Consider the following 17,031-nt stretch of genomic DNA (forward strand, 5'->3'; position numbering starts at 1 on the left):
CTTTGTCCCAGTGAGGACGTTACGCCAAGAAGAGGAGAGAGGACAACCAAAATTTGCGCTGCCGTATCTTTTATATGACATATGTGTTCGTTGGGAACTTCTTCAGGAATTCCGTCAAGAATTTCTCCAAGAACTCTTCCTGGAATTTCTCAAGGAATTCATCCGGGAATTTCTCCAGGACTTCTTCTAGGAATTCCTTCAGGTATTACTTCGGGGAATCTTTTGAAGTTTCTCCGGGATTTTCCCAGAAAATCTACTGGGAATTTCTACAATAATTCCTCTGAGAATTCCTCTAGGACTTCCTTCAGGAATTTCTCAGGAAATTTCTCAAGGAAGTCCTTTGATAATTTATTCAGCATTTCCTCTGGAAATTTCTTCAGGAAATCCATCTTCCTGTAGGATTGCCCCCTATTAAAATACACGTTTATAAAAACAAAAAAATCCTTTCTGGAGAAATACCCGGAGGAATTCCTGGAAAAAAAAATCCCGGAAGAAATCCTGGAGAAATTTCCGAAGGAATTCCTGGAGCTACCACCGGAGGAGTTCCTGTTGGGAGTCCTAGAGGAATTCCCGGAGAAATTCCTAAAGGAAGTCTTGGAGAAAAATCTTGGAATAATACACGTCTATACATAAAAACTATACGTTGAAAAACTAATGAACAATTCATTACTACATAATAACATCTGTTGCTAGGCTTATGTTACTAGGCTTATGTTGCTATGCTTATGTTGCTTCGATTGCATATTGCTATTCCGCAACAGAAAATCCTGTAGAAATAATCCGGACACCCCAAAAGAACCCAACTCCTGGCGGATTTCCAGAAGGAAATCCTGGAGAAAGTCCCGGAGATATTCATGGAGAATCTCCCGGAGAAATTCTGGAGAGTTTTTAAGAGGAAATCCCGAAAAAATCCCGGAGGAATTCCTGAAGAAATTCTGTGAGGAATTCATGGGGGAATTCTCGAAAGAACTCATGGAGAAATTCCTGGGGAAATTCTCAGTAAAATTTCCGATCAAATCCAAAAAATCCGGTGAAACTCCTGGAGAAACTCCCAGAGGAATTCTTGAAAAAAAATCCGGAGGAATTCCTGGAAAAAATCCCAGAAGAATTCCTGGAGAAATTACCGGAGGAATTCATGGAGGAATCCCCGGAGAAATTCCTGATTGGAGCCCAAGAGGAAAACCTGAAGAAATTTCCGGAGAAATTCCCTGAGAAATTCCTAGATAAATTCCCGGAGGAATTCCTGGATAAATTCGTAGTGGAATTCCTGGAAGAATCCCCGGAGGGATTCCTGGAGGATTTCATGCAGAATTTCCCGGAGAAATTTTTGAAGAATGTCCTTGAGGAATTCTCGGAGGATTTCCTGAAGAAATTCATGGAGGAAGTCCTTGAGGGATTCCCAGATGAATTTCTGGAAAAATTCCCTGAAGAATTCCTGTAAAAAATCCTGGGGACATTCCCAGAAGGAAAACTGTGCAAAAAAAAAGCAATATTGTGGGGTGACAAAATTTGTCTGCAGCAGGGGGTCCAAAACGGTGTAAAAGTATTGCCTCTTGCACTACCGTACTCGGCCGCAATACTGTCCTGCCAAATAGCTCTTAGCTTGCTGAACAACTACGCTGAAAACGGAATACTTCTTGTTTATTAGAGTTTTCATACAAGTATTTTTTTGATACTAGACGGAACGTATCGAATAATATCAGAACCAAGGACACCAGATACGTCTCATTTTCTCTTAACTTTCGAAACAATTTTCTGGACGTTTTCAGATTTTTGAGATCAAATTGTTTGAACGTTTTGACAGTTGGACCATTGCCGGATAGATCTCAACGTGCCGAACAATTTTGCAGAAAACGCCATGCTTTTAGTTCATTAGAGTATCGAGATAAACGTGTTTAAATATTTTAACAAAGTACCACCTAGCGAATAAATCACGAATCAAAGCATTCAGACAGTTTTTAGTTTGCTGAAGAACTTTGTTGAAGACGGCATCATTCTATCTTATCAGGATTCTGAGATATAGAAGATTGAACATTTTTTACCCTGGCGCCACCTTGCAAACGATTCTCGAACCAAAGACGCCATTGCCAGATAGTTCTTAGTCTGCTGAACAACTTAGCTGAAAACGGCATGCTTGTAGCTCATTAGGGTATCGAGATAAACGTGTTTGAATTTTTCAGCCACAGGGCGCCACCTAGCGGATAAATCCCAAATCAAGGACTTCACTATCAGATCTGAGCTTGCTGCAGAATTTTGCCGAAGACAGAATCATTCTATATCATCAGGTTTCTGAGATATGAGGATTTGAACATCTTTGACGCTGGCGCCGCCTAGCGGGCGAATCGTGAATCAAAGTAGCCGTTGCCAGTTAGTTCTTAAAACCTGCTGAACAAATTAGCCGATGACACTATACTTCTATCTCATCGGGATCTTGAGGCATACTTTGCGCAAAGTATGTGACCAATTTTGGTACCCCAAGACAATCCGGAATAACTCCGGAACCATGTGGTCCAGGCAGCCAAGTCTCCGGAATCGTAAACTAGAAGAGTTTTTCGGAAGTTGTGAAAATTTCATCGAAATCCATCGAAAAACAAAAAAGTTATGACCATTTTTGTGCTTTTCCGAAGGTGAAAAATGTACGTTGGTTGGATGAAGGTTAACTTCAAACAAGACAAGAAGTAAATATAATAAAGTGAAATAGAATAAAATGTAAAGAATGAAATGAAGAAAGTGTGGAATAAAACAGAATACAGCGATAGCAGTAGCCGAACATAAGTCCGACGCGCGAAGTAGGTGATAAAGTCTTGCCAGTACTTTATGTTGGACCCAGAATACAACAAACGTAGAAATCGGAAAAGAATAGCATAGGCATTGACAGGAACAGATTGCCACACAACGACAACAGAATGGCATATAATAGAACGGAATGGCAAGAAATGGCAAAGAATGGCACCGAATTGAACCAATTGACACAAGTGACACTCAATAACACTGAATGGCATTACGTTGAAGCTAAAAGTTCAAAATGGCGAAGAGTGGATCACGAATTGTAACAGAACAGAAAAAATGGCACAGAAGAGAGTATAACGAAACGGAATGCCACAAATTTATATAGAATTGTGTGGTATGACACATAATGGCAGTGAATGAGACATAATAGCACAGAAGGATACAAAATATTACAGGGCGCCACAAAATGATACAGATTGCCATAAAGTGACCCATGACGGGGCAAAATGGCCAAGAATGGCTCAAAATACTGCAGAACAGCAAAGAATGGCACGGAATAGCGCGGAATGACACTTGATAGACAAAAAAAATTGAAAGCCAGAATTGCGCAAAATGATACAGAACGGCACGGAATGGCTCATTATTATGGATAAATAAGGAGAATGACACAGAGCAGAGTGGCAAAGAATGGCATAATAATACGAAATAAACTGGTAGAGAATTTCATAAACCGTCAAACAGAATGGCAACGACTTACTCAGAAAGGCACAAAATGGCACAGAGAGCACAAAATGGAAGAAAAATGTCTTAGAAATAAACAGATTGGAACAAAATGGCAACAAAGTGGAACAGAATGACAAAGACGTTGCAAAAACTGGCCACTTAATGGCATAAATAGAGCTCCACAGAATAACAATGAAAAGAACATAGAGGCTCAAAATGGCGAAGTACAAAATGGTACAGAAGAAATGATACAGATTGGTACAGAATGAAACAGAAAATGCCATAGATTTGCACAGTGGCTAAAATGGCACAAAATGATTCCGAAAGACACAACCGCACAATGGTACAAAATTGTTAAGACTATCACAGATTAGAACTACATAAGCCAAATTGGAACAGATTTGAACGTGGCGGAACAGAATAACATAGAATGGAACAGAAAGCCATATAATTACACAGATGAACAGAGAACGGCACGAAGTGACATGAAATATCACAAGAATGACACTAAATGGCCCTACATTACATAGAACGAAACCGGTGGCAAAGACTTACACAAAATCGGTCAAACTAGCCAAAAACGGCAGAGAATTTTGCAGAATGACACAGCTGTGGTTTTCCGAATTAATCGCAGTCGCTCTGGGTACATACATATGAACAATAAAGTTGTGATTTATTTTTCAAAAGATAGGCCGTTACAAATATTTATTTCACTTTTTGGTGGGACTCTGTGACTGGTCGAAGGGGGGATAAAAATAATATAGCATTTGATCTGAAAAATATTAAGAACTCATCGGATTTGAAATTGTATTAGGCAACCCGAGTAGAGGTGAAATACTGACGATCAAAACGTGATATTGGTTTGATTGATATAAGAGATAAAAGATCTGACAATAATATCTAAAATATGTTCCTGGAACATCTAGACAATATCAAAATTTGATATTTCAAGATCAATCCACTAGCTCGCTGCTATTGGTTAGATCTTATAAAATCTAAATATGATATTATGATGATGTTCCAGGAGTAAATTTTTGATATTATTTTTAAATCTTTTATCTCTTATGTCTATCAAACCAATATCACTTTTTGATCTCCATATCAACAAATACTATTATTGAGCTCTTTACCTCTACCCGGGAACTCCTTGAAGAAATTCCAAGAGAAATCATTTGAAAAATTTCTAGAAAAATCCCCATAGAGAATCTAAATCGAAATCCCTGATGCAATTCCTGAAGTAATTCTAGGATAATCCCTAAAACAACCGTTGGAGGAAGCCCTTGAGACATTCCCGGTGAAATTTCTGTAGGAATCCTTTGAAAATAAATATACAAAAGAATCCCTGACAGAATTTTCAAGGGACTCCCTCAAAACATCCCTGGGAACAATCCTGAGAAATCTCTGTATGAGCTCCTGAGGAACTCCATGGAAAACTTTCCTAATGATTTCTTATACAAATCTCTGGAAACATTGTCTAAGAAATTGGAGTTGCTTTTCTAAAGGAATACCTTGCGGTAACTGCTGGGGGTATTCTCGGAAGACTTCTAGGATAGGAGACATTCCTGAACGTTCATCCATGGAACTGGTAAAGGATTTATGGGGAAAATTATGAAGGAATTCTTAGATGCATTATTGGATAATTTTCTGGCTTCTGAGTGCATCCCTGTAAAACTAGCTGAAAAATCCAAGACAAATTGCTGGAAGAAACCTCTAGAAATCCTTGGAGTAATTTCAAATAAAAATCTGCATGTTTTTCTGAAACCATCCCTGGAGAAATTCTTCGGTACATCCTTAGAAAAGATAATGAATTGATTTCTAAAATTTCTGAAGAACTCACAGGAAGAATCCCTGGAGGAATTCTTGGAGGCATGTCTGGAGGAATCCATGGATAAATTTCTGATGGAATCCCTGGAACAAAATATATGAAAGAATCTCTGGTGGAATCCCTGTAGAAATCCCTGGAGTAATCCCTGAAGGAAACCCTCGAGGAATCTCTCAATGAATCCCTAGAGGAATTCCTGGAGAAATCCCTGGAAGAATATCTGGAGGAATCCCTGGAGGAATCCCTGAAGGAATCCCTGGAGGAATCCCTGGAGAAATCCCTGAAGAAATCTCTGGAAGTATCCCTGGAGAAATACCTGGAGGAATCCTGAAGGGACTCATGGAGGAGTTTCTGGAGGTATTTCTGGAGAAAACCCTGGAGAAATTTTTGAAGAATATTCTGGAAGAATTTCTGGAGTAATTCGTAGATAAATCCCTGGAAAAAATCCAGGAGAAATGCCTAGAGGATTTTCTGGAAGCATCCCTTAAGGAATCTATGGGTAAATTCCTAGACAAATCCCTGGAATACTGAAGGAATTATTGAAAGAATCTGTAAAAAAAAATCCTGAAGGAACTCCTGCAGAATTCCCTGAAAGAGTTCTTTGATGAATCACTGGAGAAAATGCTGGAGGAATTCCTGCAGGAATCCCTGGAGGAATCCCTGAAGGAATCCTTGGAGGAATCCTTGGAGGTATTCCTGGAGCAATTCTTGGAGAAATCCCTGGAAGAATTGTTGGAGGAATCCCCGGAGGAATTCTTGGAGGAATCCCTGGAGGAATCCCTGAAGGAATCCTGAACGAATTTCTTGAGGAATTTTTGGAGAAATCTCTGAAGGAATTATTGAAAAAATTTTTGGAGGATTCCCTGGAGGAACTTCTGGAGGAATTTGTGGATAAATCCCTGGAGAAATTCCAGGAGAAATGTCTGAAGAAATATCTGGAGGTTTTCCTAGAATTATCCCTGGAGGAGTCCACGGAGGAATTCATGGATAAATTCCTGGGAAAACCCCTTGATTACTGGAGGAATTACTGAAGGAAACTGTAACAAAAAATCCAGAACGAATACCTGAGTCCCTAAATGAATTCTTTGAGGAATCCTTGGAGAAGTTCCTGAAGAAACCCCTGAAGGAGGAAAAAAAGAGAAATTACTCTAGCAATTTCTAAATAATGTCCTGGAGGAGTTTCCCGAGGAATTCCTGGAGTAATGCCTGGAGGAATCCTTGGCCGAATTTCTAGAGGAGTTCTGGAGCGAATCTCTAGGAGAATTTCTAAAGGAATTCCAATAAAAATTCGCGATGAATCATTGGAGAAATTTTCGAAATAATACCTGCAGCTTTCCCTTGAAGAATCCCAAGAGAGATCTTGTTCAAATATCTATGGAAATTCCTAAAAGAAACCCTGGATGAGATTCTGTAGAAATTTCTGCAGGATTTTTTGGAGGAATTTCTGGAGGAGTTTCTGGCGGAATTCCTGGAGAAACCCCCAGGTGGAATTTAGAAATATGCAATCCCTTGAGGATTTTTAGGGAAATCGCAGGAAAGGTTTGTAAACGAATTCCTGGAAGAGTTTCTGAAGGAGTCTCTGGAATAAAAATCGAAACAAAGTCATGTCTGCAGTAATGTCTGAACACATTATTGAAGGAATCTCTTAATGAACTCCTAAAAAATCACTTGTGAAAAAAATTCAAGGAATTTTGAATAAATATTAGGATAATCTCTAGAAGAATTTCTGATAAAATTTCCAAAAAAAAAGCCTGTAGAATTACGAAAATTGCCATTCACAAAATTATCTGTAAAAGTATCTTGTACCGACTTTTTGAACCCTCTAAGCATAATAAGAGTCAGTCACTTTCGACCTGAGCCAATCGAGCATGACGTCACGGTGTAGCATTTATCGGTGAGGTCTGACACTGAGGAAGATTACAAGTGGTATTCGAAATACGCGTATCTGTCAAAGGATAAGCAAAATAGGGTGGAATTAAAAGGTACGAAAGTGATAACACTCATTTGTAAAAGTATGCTAACAGTTTGAAATTGGTCAGCCAGTTAAAAAGTTATCTGACTCTAAAGTTAAAATTTGAATACAAAGGGTTCCTTCAAAATAAACTTATATTTTACGTGATTTTGGAAAAAAAAATCAAATAAAACAATACAAAAAGATTAAAAATTGATGACCATGCTAGGACTATTGCAGAGAGACCATTTTTTGAGTACTCGAAAATTCAACTTTGAAATGTTTGCCTCACCTCTACATTTCTAAAAAATGTTTGAATTAAACTCGGAGGTTTTCTTTTCATGTGATTTGAATCTAGAAAAGCAAACAAAATTCCTTTCTCAACAAGTTGAACCCTAATATACAACTTTTGAGATAAATAAATCAACGATGATGCCAAACCATTAATTGACTAGGTATGTCAGTTGGTAGAGCACTAGTCTATCGTACAAGGGTTGTGAGTTCGAACCGCACTTGAACTGTTTTTTTTATCATGCCATAATTCCACACCATATTTATCCATCTGTAGATATATACAATGTTGTGCGAAGTTGATCGAACAAAAGCCGATTTTCGTACAAAATTGCCAAATTGGAGAAGCTACACAGATCGAAAAAAGAGTGTAAAATTCTGTGACATATGATGCACATGATTGGAGCGTGCGATATCGCAGAAGTTTACATGAAATATCATGTAAAAATCATAAAATATCATGTAAACTTCCATTATATATCATGTAATTCAGCATGACTCTGTGTGTTTACATGACATATAACACAAATTTACATGATATATCATGTAAACCATCATAACACTAAGTTTACATGACTAAACTGAAGATTACATGACGTGTAAATCTCATTATTTTTATCTGTGTAATTATGGTTTGCGTTTACGAATTCTGCTCAAATTTTGATTCAGAATTACAAAACAAAAACAGATCACGTAAGATTCAAGCTAACGATCAATTAGTTGCACGGAAAAAATATTCATGTAAAATTCAGCACAAAATCATGCACATAAGGCAGCGTTTCTCAAACTATGGGTCCAAGGTTGTTAACCGATAAATTATCGACAGTTAACTCAACGCAAACTCGATAACGATAAAGGTTGCTCGATAATTTCTCGATAACGATAACCAAACGATGAATCAACGCGAAGATCAACGTACCTTCGATAATTCTGCGATAAATCTAGTTACCCTAGTGACGGCATCAACAACGGTTCAGATCGCGAAGAAAATTTTCCGGAGACGTTATCGAGTCGATAATTTCAACAGTTAACTCTATCGCCGATGACGAATCCGTCTGAAGACGTTATCGTTATCGACGATAAACGATAACAGACGTTAACTGTATCGCCGATAACGATAATTTATCGATTAACAACCTTGTATGGGTCGCGACCCACTGGTGGGTCGCGGTCTGATTTTTAGTGGATCGCGAAGGTTTAGGTTGAAATTGAAAAAAAAAATCTGAAAGTTCTGCAGATGCATAAAATGCCATTTTATCTTCAAAGACTTTGTTAAAATTGTACAATTTCTTTATTGCTTAAACGTGTGATAGAGTTCCTAAAAATCTGTGGAGTTCTGTAGTATTACATGCAGCCGGAATGGTTAAATTTTTATTAGAAACGTAACAACTTATCTCAATTTCTTAAGACACATAGTTTACAGAAGCAGATTGATTATTTTCAGAAAACGAAAAGAACACTGGCTGTAAATTTAAAAAATGCTTAAAATGTCTTAAAGTTAATCTTGGAATGAGTGTAACCAGTTTTGTACGTTTTAAATCCGCCCTATTTTCTAAAATAACTTTTGGAAAAACTTGCTGGTGGGTCGCCAAATTCTATTACAATCCAAAGTGGGTCGCATGCTGGAAAAGTTTGAGAACCCCTGACATAAGGGAATGCTAGAGTTAGTGTATATTTATATGAGATATCATGTAAAATAATGTTACGTTCGTGTAAATTTCCGCTAATAGTCGCATAACCGGTTGGAGTCCATGATGGTTTACGCGATTATTGGCGGAAATTTACACGATGGTAATGTAATTTAACAACATATCTCATGTAAAAGTTCACTAACTCTAGCATTCCCTTTATGTGCATGATTTTTAGCTGAATTTTAATTACATATTTTTTTCTGTGTGTGTACGCTAAATACATTTTGTTATTATTATTTTTTCATTAACATTTACTTTATTTTGTAACAGTCTACTCGAAGATTGAATGGAATGACGCGGTTCCCACACACATCCGGGGCAAGGCAGATGTCAGTCATGACGGCCGGTGCCGTCGCCGGTGGGAGAAAAAAAATCCATTCAGTAGTTAACCAACTGTAACGAACCGTCGTCGTCCCCATCGTAAAATTGGGCTTCATCTGCCAACAACAATACGTCTACTCCATGTTGCTCTGCCTACTGCTGTTGTTGTTGTTTTGATGGATTCCATCGTAAACAAGGGGAATTGAGCTGAAAAAAAAAACTCACGAAATGAAATCGCTTTGCGAATCTAGTGGGCCGGTAGCTAGTTACCCGGCTACTATGGCAGCTTTTCCGGAAATTGGATGAACATGAATTATCCTAATTACAGGGGGAGACTGAGCAACTGGAATTCGCAGTACGAAAGTCGAAATACCTAATGATTGAGACAAAGCTGAGCCCTCAAACACGAATAACCGCAGCGAGAACACGCACCTTTTTGCTGAAATGTTTCTCTGTCGGATGTAAAAAAAAAACCAGCCTTAATTAATTTCGGTTTAATTTCCTTAATTAGTATTTACAACTCAACACAGTCTGGCTGGCTGTCTCGTTGAAGTGTGGCCACCGTTTCGGGGAATGTTGATCAACGTATGCGCAACGAGTTCCAAATGGTTTTAACGTTCTTATCGGAATGTTGGCAACACTGCTCTTTACTTTTTATTGAAAACCATCCACCGGAAAACCCATAACCACCGCCTGCTTGTCATGCTCTAAAGTATAAACTGTGATTTCCCACAGTTTTCATTTCGCTCCACACATGGACCCCTACATTGGGCGTACCTTATTATCCGGATCCGTCGTCGACGTCGTCATCATCGTCCTCGCCGGGCAGGTTCATTAGCGTTGCGGTTGTTAATTTATCATTTTCAGCAATTTGATTAATGTTTCCAACATCCAGTCTCATTTCGCCCTTCCCCCGTCTTTCTCTGTATTTCACAGGAGTCACCATTCTGCTGTCACTAACTGTCTTCCTCAACATGGTGGCGGAAACCATGCCGGCCACTTCGGATGCTGTGCCTCTGCTAGGTAAGTATCATTCACCTGATCCCTCCCTCGGAGCGCTGAAGGTATTGTCGGGCCGCCACCAAACCGGACTTCGCACAATCGAGTCGCGACGCGACCCAACTCGCGACGTTTTTCAATCATGTCAAAGGTAGTGCGCATCCTTCCCGTTGTTGTCAGCAACACAGCGCACTAGATGCGAAACAGTTGCGACACTTGTGGAGCAAGAAAATGGCAATTTTTGATTGAATGTCGGTCTTGATTCCAACCGGATAGACAATAACAAACAATATCCTACCTACCTACTATTCCCAGAAGGCCCATTTGGGGAGGGCGGTTAAGTGTTACAACAACAACAACAACAACAACAACGATACCACCACGTGAGCTATTGAAACTTTGGTGGTGGTTGGCTGGTATCGTTCGACGAACGCTCCCCGAAGGCGGTATTATGGGAAAAGTTACCGACAAACTCGTCGAGCAAAGCAAATCCCCACGCAACGAAGGGCAAATTAATTATCGCTAACCACCTCCTTCGGCGGAGTTCTCTCTTTTGCTTGGATTTTAGCGCAAAGTTAATTTGCCAATTTCTACCGTTGGTTGTCGAAACCGAGCAGTAGGTGAAACTTTCCCTTCTCGATTACGAGGTTAGGTTCCTTCTAGCACGCACCCTTCGAATAATGGTCTTAATCTCGATACATGCTTACCTACAAGTGGTACGCTGGGACTTGGTAAATCTAATGAAACTCCACCAATCAAGTTATCACGGCAATCGCATTAAATATTTAGAGCTCTTTTCCCTGTGGGTGATGGGAACAGGTGATACAAGACCAAGTCTGAAGAAGGGGTTCTTTTCAGACGATATAACTTTGGCCGTTCGTCCCACTGGGAAGTATTCTAAATCATCCAATTTTCAAAATCCTCTATGAGGTAAAAGACGGAAATAACAATATGCCTAGGACAATAACCAAATTCCACTCCTCTAAGACCAATATGTGCCAACACCATAACTTCCCTTTAGGAAATGGGTCAAAGGTGCATAAATGGAAATTTTATCTAAATGGAAACACTGAATGTTGAATTTCTCAGCTATGCAGTCAACAAACTCCTTAGAACGACAACGGTTTTAATCTGTTGTCTTTCCAAGGAGCCGAGAAATGCAACATTCAATGCATCCAAACAGTCGAACACTCAAACCTCCAGTAAATGGAAACAACAGTTTAGCATCTCCATTAATTTCAAGACTGCAGAGAGTTTCAAGGAGGTGAAGGGGTTAGGTGATTTAAGGGTGTGCCAAGCGATATTCCAGAAGATTTAAGGTGATTCAAGGTTGCTTCACAAGGTTCGCGAAGTTCCACGAAAATTCCAGAGGCATTCCAAGGTATTTTGGGAGTCTTCAATAGAGTTTTTGAAGGTTTCAGAGGGGTCACGGGTGTTTCAAAGGAATTTAGATACTTCTATGAGAGCATCATGGTTTCAAGGCGTTTCAGAGTCTTCGGAAATGTCCCCGGGGTTCCAGGGGGCTTGGGAATATCATGGGATTTTACAGGGATTTCCAGCCATTACAAAGTGCTTCAAGTTCTTTTATGGGGCTTCAGAGGACTCCCGGGGGTGTGAGGGGAAATTCAAATGATATAAGAGGGGTGTCAAGACGCTTCAATGGTCTCAGGAGGTTTCATAGCGATTCAGAGGGTTTTCATGGGGGGCTTTCAAGTACACTGGAACATCTTTTTATGCACATGGCTGGGACTTTATAAATTAAAAATGTGCATAAATTAAAAACAGGCATAAAAAGAGGGAAATTTATGCATAAATTAAGTTTGCGCTTTAATGAGAGAATCTAGTTCGCGAGAACAGGTTTTGCTCCTGGGTAGTTGAGGTGGGGCTAAGGGGGTTTCCAGAAAGTTCCCAGAGAGCCCGAAAAGGGGCTTCTGTCATGATTTTTTGTTGTTTTCATGGGATTACAGGAAATTCTTGGATATTTCAATAGTATAAAGCGGGTTTCAGGGGCGTTCCAAGGAACTTTAGGGGCTATTCAAGGGATCTCAGGAACCTTTAAAGGGCGTTGCAAGAGGTTTCAGGGGCGTTTTAAGATATTTCAGAGTCTGCTCTGAAACTTCCTGAAATGCCTCAAAAATCCCCCTTAAACCTCCCGGGGACCCCATGTAACGCACCTGAGAGGCTTCAAAACCCCTGAGCACTGCTCCGCAACGCTTCCGTAACGCCTCTGAATCCCCCGAAAATGCTCTGAAACGTCTTGAAATGCCTCCAAAATCCCTCTTAAACCACCTCGGACCCCATGTAACGCACCCGAGAGACCTCGAAAACTCTTCTGTAACTCCTTCGTAAAGCCTCTTAGTCCCACAGAAAATGCTCTAAAACGTCCTAAATTGCCTTCAAAATCCCCCTAAGCCCCCCTCGAACGCACCTGAGAGGCTCCGAATCCCACGAAAACTCCTCCGTAACGCTTTCGTAACGCCTTCAATCCCCCGAAAATGCTCTGAAACGTTTTGAAATGCCTTCAAAATCCCCCTCAAACCCCCTCGGACTCCATGTAACGCTCCTAAGAGACCCCAAACCCCCCAAAAACTCCTCCGTAACGCTTTCGTAGCTCCTCTTAATCCCGCAGAAAATGCTCTGAAACGTCTTGAAATGCCTCCAAATTCCCCCTTAAGCCCCCTCGGACCCCATGTATCGCACCTAAGAGACCCCAAAACCCCCGAAAACTCCTCCGTAACGCTTTCGTAACGCCTCCTAATCCAATAGAAAATGCTCTGAAACGTCCTGAAATGCCCTCAAAATCCCCCTTAAACCCCCTTGGACCCCATGTAACGCACCTAAGAGGCTCCGAACCCCACGAAAACTCCTCGTAAGGCTTAAGTAACGCCGCTGCATCCCGCTGAAAATCCTCTGAAACGTCTTGAAATGCCTCTAAAATCCCCCTTAAACCCCCTCGGACCCAATGTAACGCACCTGAGAAGCTCCGAATACCCCGAGAACTCCTCCGTAACGCCTCCGAATTACTCCGAAAGTGGTCTGACACATCCTGAAATGCCTCAAAAAATCCTCATTAAACCAAAACCCCTAAAAATGCCTTGAGTGTAGAATAAGCATTTAAGGACAGACTTGTTAGAATCCCAATATGGCCGCCACAATGGCCGACTTTGGCACCTACTCACGATTTTGAGGGCGCAAATCTCTTCGTAAACAAAACCAGCGCACCTGAGCTTCTTATTTTAAGCTTAATACAAGTGAGCAAGAACATAATAATAAAATTCATTGTTTTTTGAAGCTTGCTTCTTGAATTTTGTGCGTCTGAAGTTTTGATGCACTGTTGAACCGGGAGTTCAAGACGTTTGTCCTTAAGTTAAAATACACATTAATAAAAACAAAAAAAAATAAAAACGCCTCCGTAACGCCTCTGAAACCAGCCTTAAATGCACTGAGACTTCCTGAAATGAATCCGAAACCCCCTTAAGACTCACTCAGACCCCATGTAACGCACATGAGATCTTCGGAAACACCCAAAAACGAACCTGTAACCTTCCTTTACTCTCCTCTGTAAACACCCCTTGGCCACCGTTGCAATAGTTCCCGTCATTAGTAAATATTCTCACGCACAATATTCGTTTAGCTTTCCCTCATTTTATGCATGGCATAAAAAAAGATGCATAAATTAAAAGTGCATAAAAATAACATGCCTAAAAAGAGGTTTTAGTGTATCAGGTATCAGTAGGTCGGGTCCAGAGGCGCGTTCTCCTTTATTTGGGGTTTTTGTACCATCGCCTATTCATTACTTTCCAGGGAAGTGTGTACTGGATAAGCATTCCAGAACTTTCTCATCAGAGGAAGTAGAATCGGTAAAAATTGCTAAACAAAGATCGTTCACTCGGATGTCCTTAGATTTCGCAAGGATTTTGTTTAACCGACTGACATTACTCAAACTGGAAACATTCGTACAAAGGTGTTTCCAGCCGGATCGAAAGACTTTCTGATAGATTACCTCTTGGGGATCTCTAATATTTAAGAGGGGCTCCACGGGACGTTTCATGAGACTTCAGAAGGCTTAACGAAAAATTTACGAGAAATTGAGGATTGCTTCAAGGGTTTTCAGATGAGTTTCAATGCGTTTCATAGGGTTCAGGGTTCAGTTCTTGAGGGCTTCAGAGATGATTCTGATATTTAACCTTTCGGCTGTCGCGCGGTTGGCAACTACCACACTGATGCTACACTAAAACCTCTATTTAGATAAGATCAGAGGTGCACAAATGGAGTTTTTCGCTACATACACTGAGCATTTAAAAGAAATCAGTTTATTGCCTTAATGGATTTCATGGTCGCAGAGCGGTTTAAGAAGGGCTATGAGAATTCATGGCGATGTCATGTGGGGTTTCAGATAGGTCTAAGGAAACTTTTAGGGCAGTTTCAGGAGGGATCAAAATTTCAGAGGGATTTCATTTCAGAGAGTCTTCAGAGCAAGGAGCATCAGTTGATTTTAAAGGAAGACTACGGTTGACTCATTCTGAAAGGTTTCAAGGAGTTCAAGGAGTTTTAGTGGATTTTAGAGCGATTCAGGGGCTTTCAAGAGAGCTTGGAGCTTGGAGGTTCCAAAGTACACCAAGTGAGCTTTTCCAACTTGTACAAAATACAATAGCGAAAGAAGAAATTTAAGGCTTGAGAGAAGTTCCAGAGATCTCTGATGAGGGTTTCAGAGGGTTTTTTTAGGTTATATCTTTTTATTAGGAACAGGGAAAGCCCCTGAGAGTGGAATGTCCATTTGAATCTCTTATCCCAGAGGCATAAAACCTCCTATTCTTTTCAAAAATACATTACAATTGCACTTCCAGTGAGAACGATATCTATTTGAAGGAAGTGCATAAGTTACTACACTTCAATTACACAGCGTAACAAAAATTAACTTTTTGTCTGTCTCAAGAGCAAGCTTATGTGTCTCCAAAGGATTTTGGGCCGCTGAATCTGAATCCGGGCTCAGATTTGCTCTAACACGTCACAATTTTGAGCTATACCTCAATTTATAGGGCAAAATATGCGATTTTGGGCTTTTTTGACTGTATGCCATTAAGCAAGGAAATATTTTTTTCAAGCAATCAAAAGGTTAATTGGTCAATTAACATCTAAATTAACGACTCATGCAAAATATTTCGTTTTACCAAATCGAATTTGATAGTTTTAAGCGATTTATGTTAGGTACGATATTTCCCATACAAGTCATCTTCCAAAAGTTGCATGCAAGTTTTCATACTAACATAAAATGCTTAAATCTATCAAATTTGTTTAGGTAAAACGAAATATTTTGCATGAGTCGTTAATTTAGATGTTAATTGACCAATTAACCTTTTGATTGCTTAAAAAATATATTTCCAAGCTTAATGGCTTGCAGTCAAAAAAGACCAAAATCGCATATTTTGCCCTATAAATTGAGGTATAGCTCAAAATTGTGACGTGTTAGAGCAAATCTGAGCCCGGATTCGGATTCAGCGGCCCAAAATCCTTCGGAGAAACATAAGTTTACTCTTGAGACAAAAAAATGTTGCGCTGTGTTATTGAAAATTATATAAAATTCATTTGTGAGGTGACGATGGCTGATGGGAACGGTGGTGAAGAAATACGGCTGGCGGGTTTTGCAATCTCTTCGGTTGGCAAATGAGCCCCTTTCGGACGCGCGTGTGGTCTGGAAGAACTGGACTATCCTCTCGGCCGACGGATGAGCGGACGGTTGTCCAACAGGGCAGCGCAATGGAGTTGCAGCAAAATGGAAGTCAGTTTCGGTGGTACTTCCCGCACTTTGCGGAAACCAGTAGCATTGTTTTTTTCGCAAGTTCTGGAAGAGCTGGACTATCCTCTCGGACGACGGATCAGCGAACCATGGACGGTTGTCCAACAGCGCAGAGCAATGGAGTTGCAGCAAGATGGAAGTCAGTTTCGGTGGTACTTTACCCACTTTGTGCAAGCCAGTAGCAGTGTTTTTTTTTTCACAAGTTCTGGAAGAGCTGGACTATCCTCTCGGCCAACGGATGAGCGGACCATGGACGGTTGTCCAACAGCGCAGCGCAATGGAGTTGCAACAAGATGGAAGTCAGTTTCGGTGGTACTTTCCGCACTTTGTGGAAGCCATATTTCGTCTTCGATAGATTCAAGGACAACAGGCTTTCATTGGGCCCATATAGCCGAGGCGGTAAACGCACGGGTATTCAGCATGACCATGCTGAGGGTGACGGGTTCGATTCCCGGTCGGTCCAGGATCTTTTCGTAAAGAAAATTTCCTTGACTTCCTTGGGCATAGAGTATCTTCGTGCCTACCACACGATATACACATGCAAAATGGTCATTGGCAGAGGAAGCTCTCAGTTAATAACTGTGGAAGTGCTCATAGAACACTAAGCTGAGAAGCAGGCTTTGTCCCAGTGAGGACGTTACGCCAAGAAGAGGAGAGAGGAGGCTTTCATTGAAATAGTTCTGAAGCCTTGTCAAGTCTTCCTTCA

The 17,031-nt window shown here is 40.4% G+C and overlaps 1 protein-coding gene across 1 annotated transcript in view; it reads left to right on the plus strand.

The window, feature by feature from the left end:
* The window catches only part of LOC109424591 (neuronal acetylcholine receptor subunit alpha-7-like), a 953,623-nt gene that overhangs the window by 900,371 nt on the left and 36,221 nt on the right, over positions 1-17,031 (plus strand). The window contains exon 8 of the mRNA XM_062844539.1: positions 10,466-10,552. Within this exon, the coding sequence (XP_062700523.1) occupies positions 10,466-10,552 (87 nt within the window). The remainder of the gene's footprint in view (positions 1-10,465; positions 10,553-17,031) is intronic.

The sequence above is a fragment of the Aedes albopictus genome, chromosome 1 (genome assembly GCF_035046485.1).
Source record: "Aedes albopictus strain Foshan chromosome 1, AalbF5, whole genome shotgun sequence".
Taxonomy (NCBI): Eukaryota; Metazoa; Arthropoda; class Insecta; order Diptera; family Culicidae; genus Aedes; species Aedes albopictus.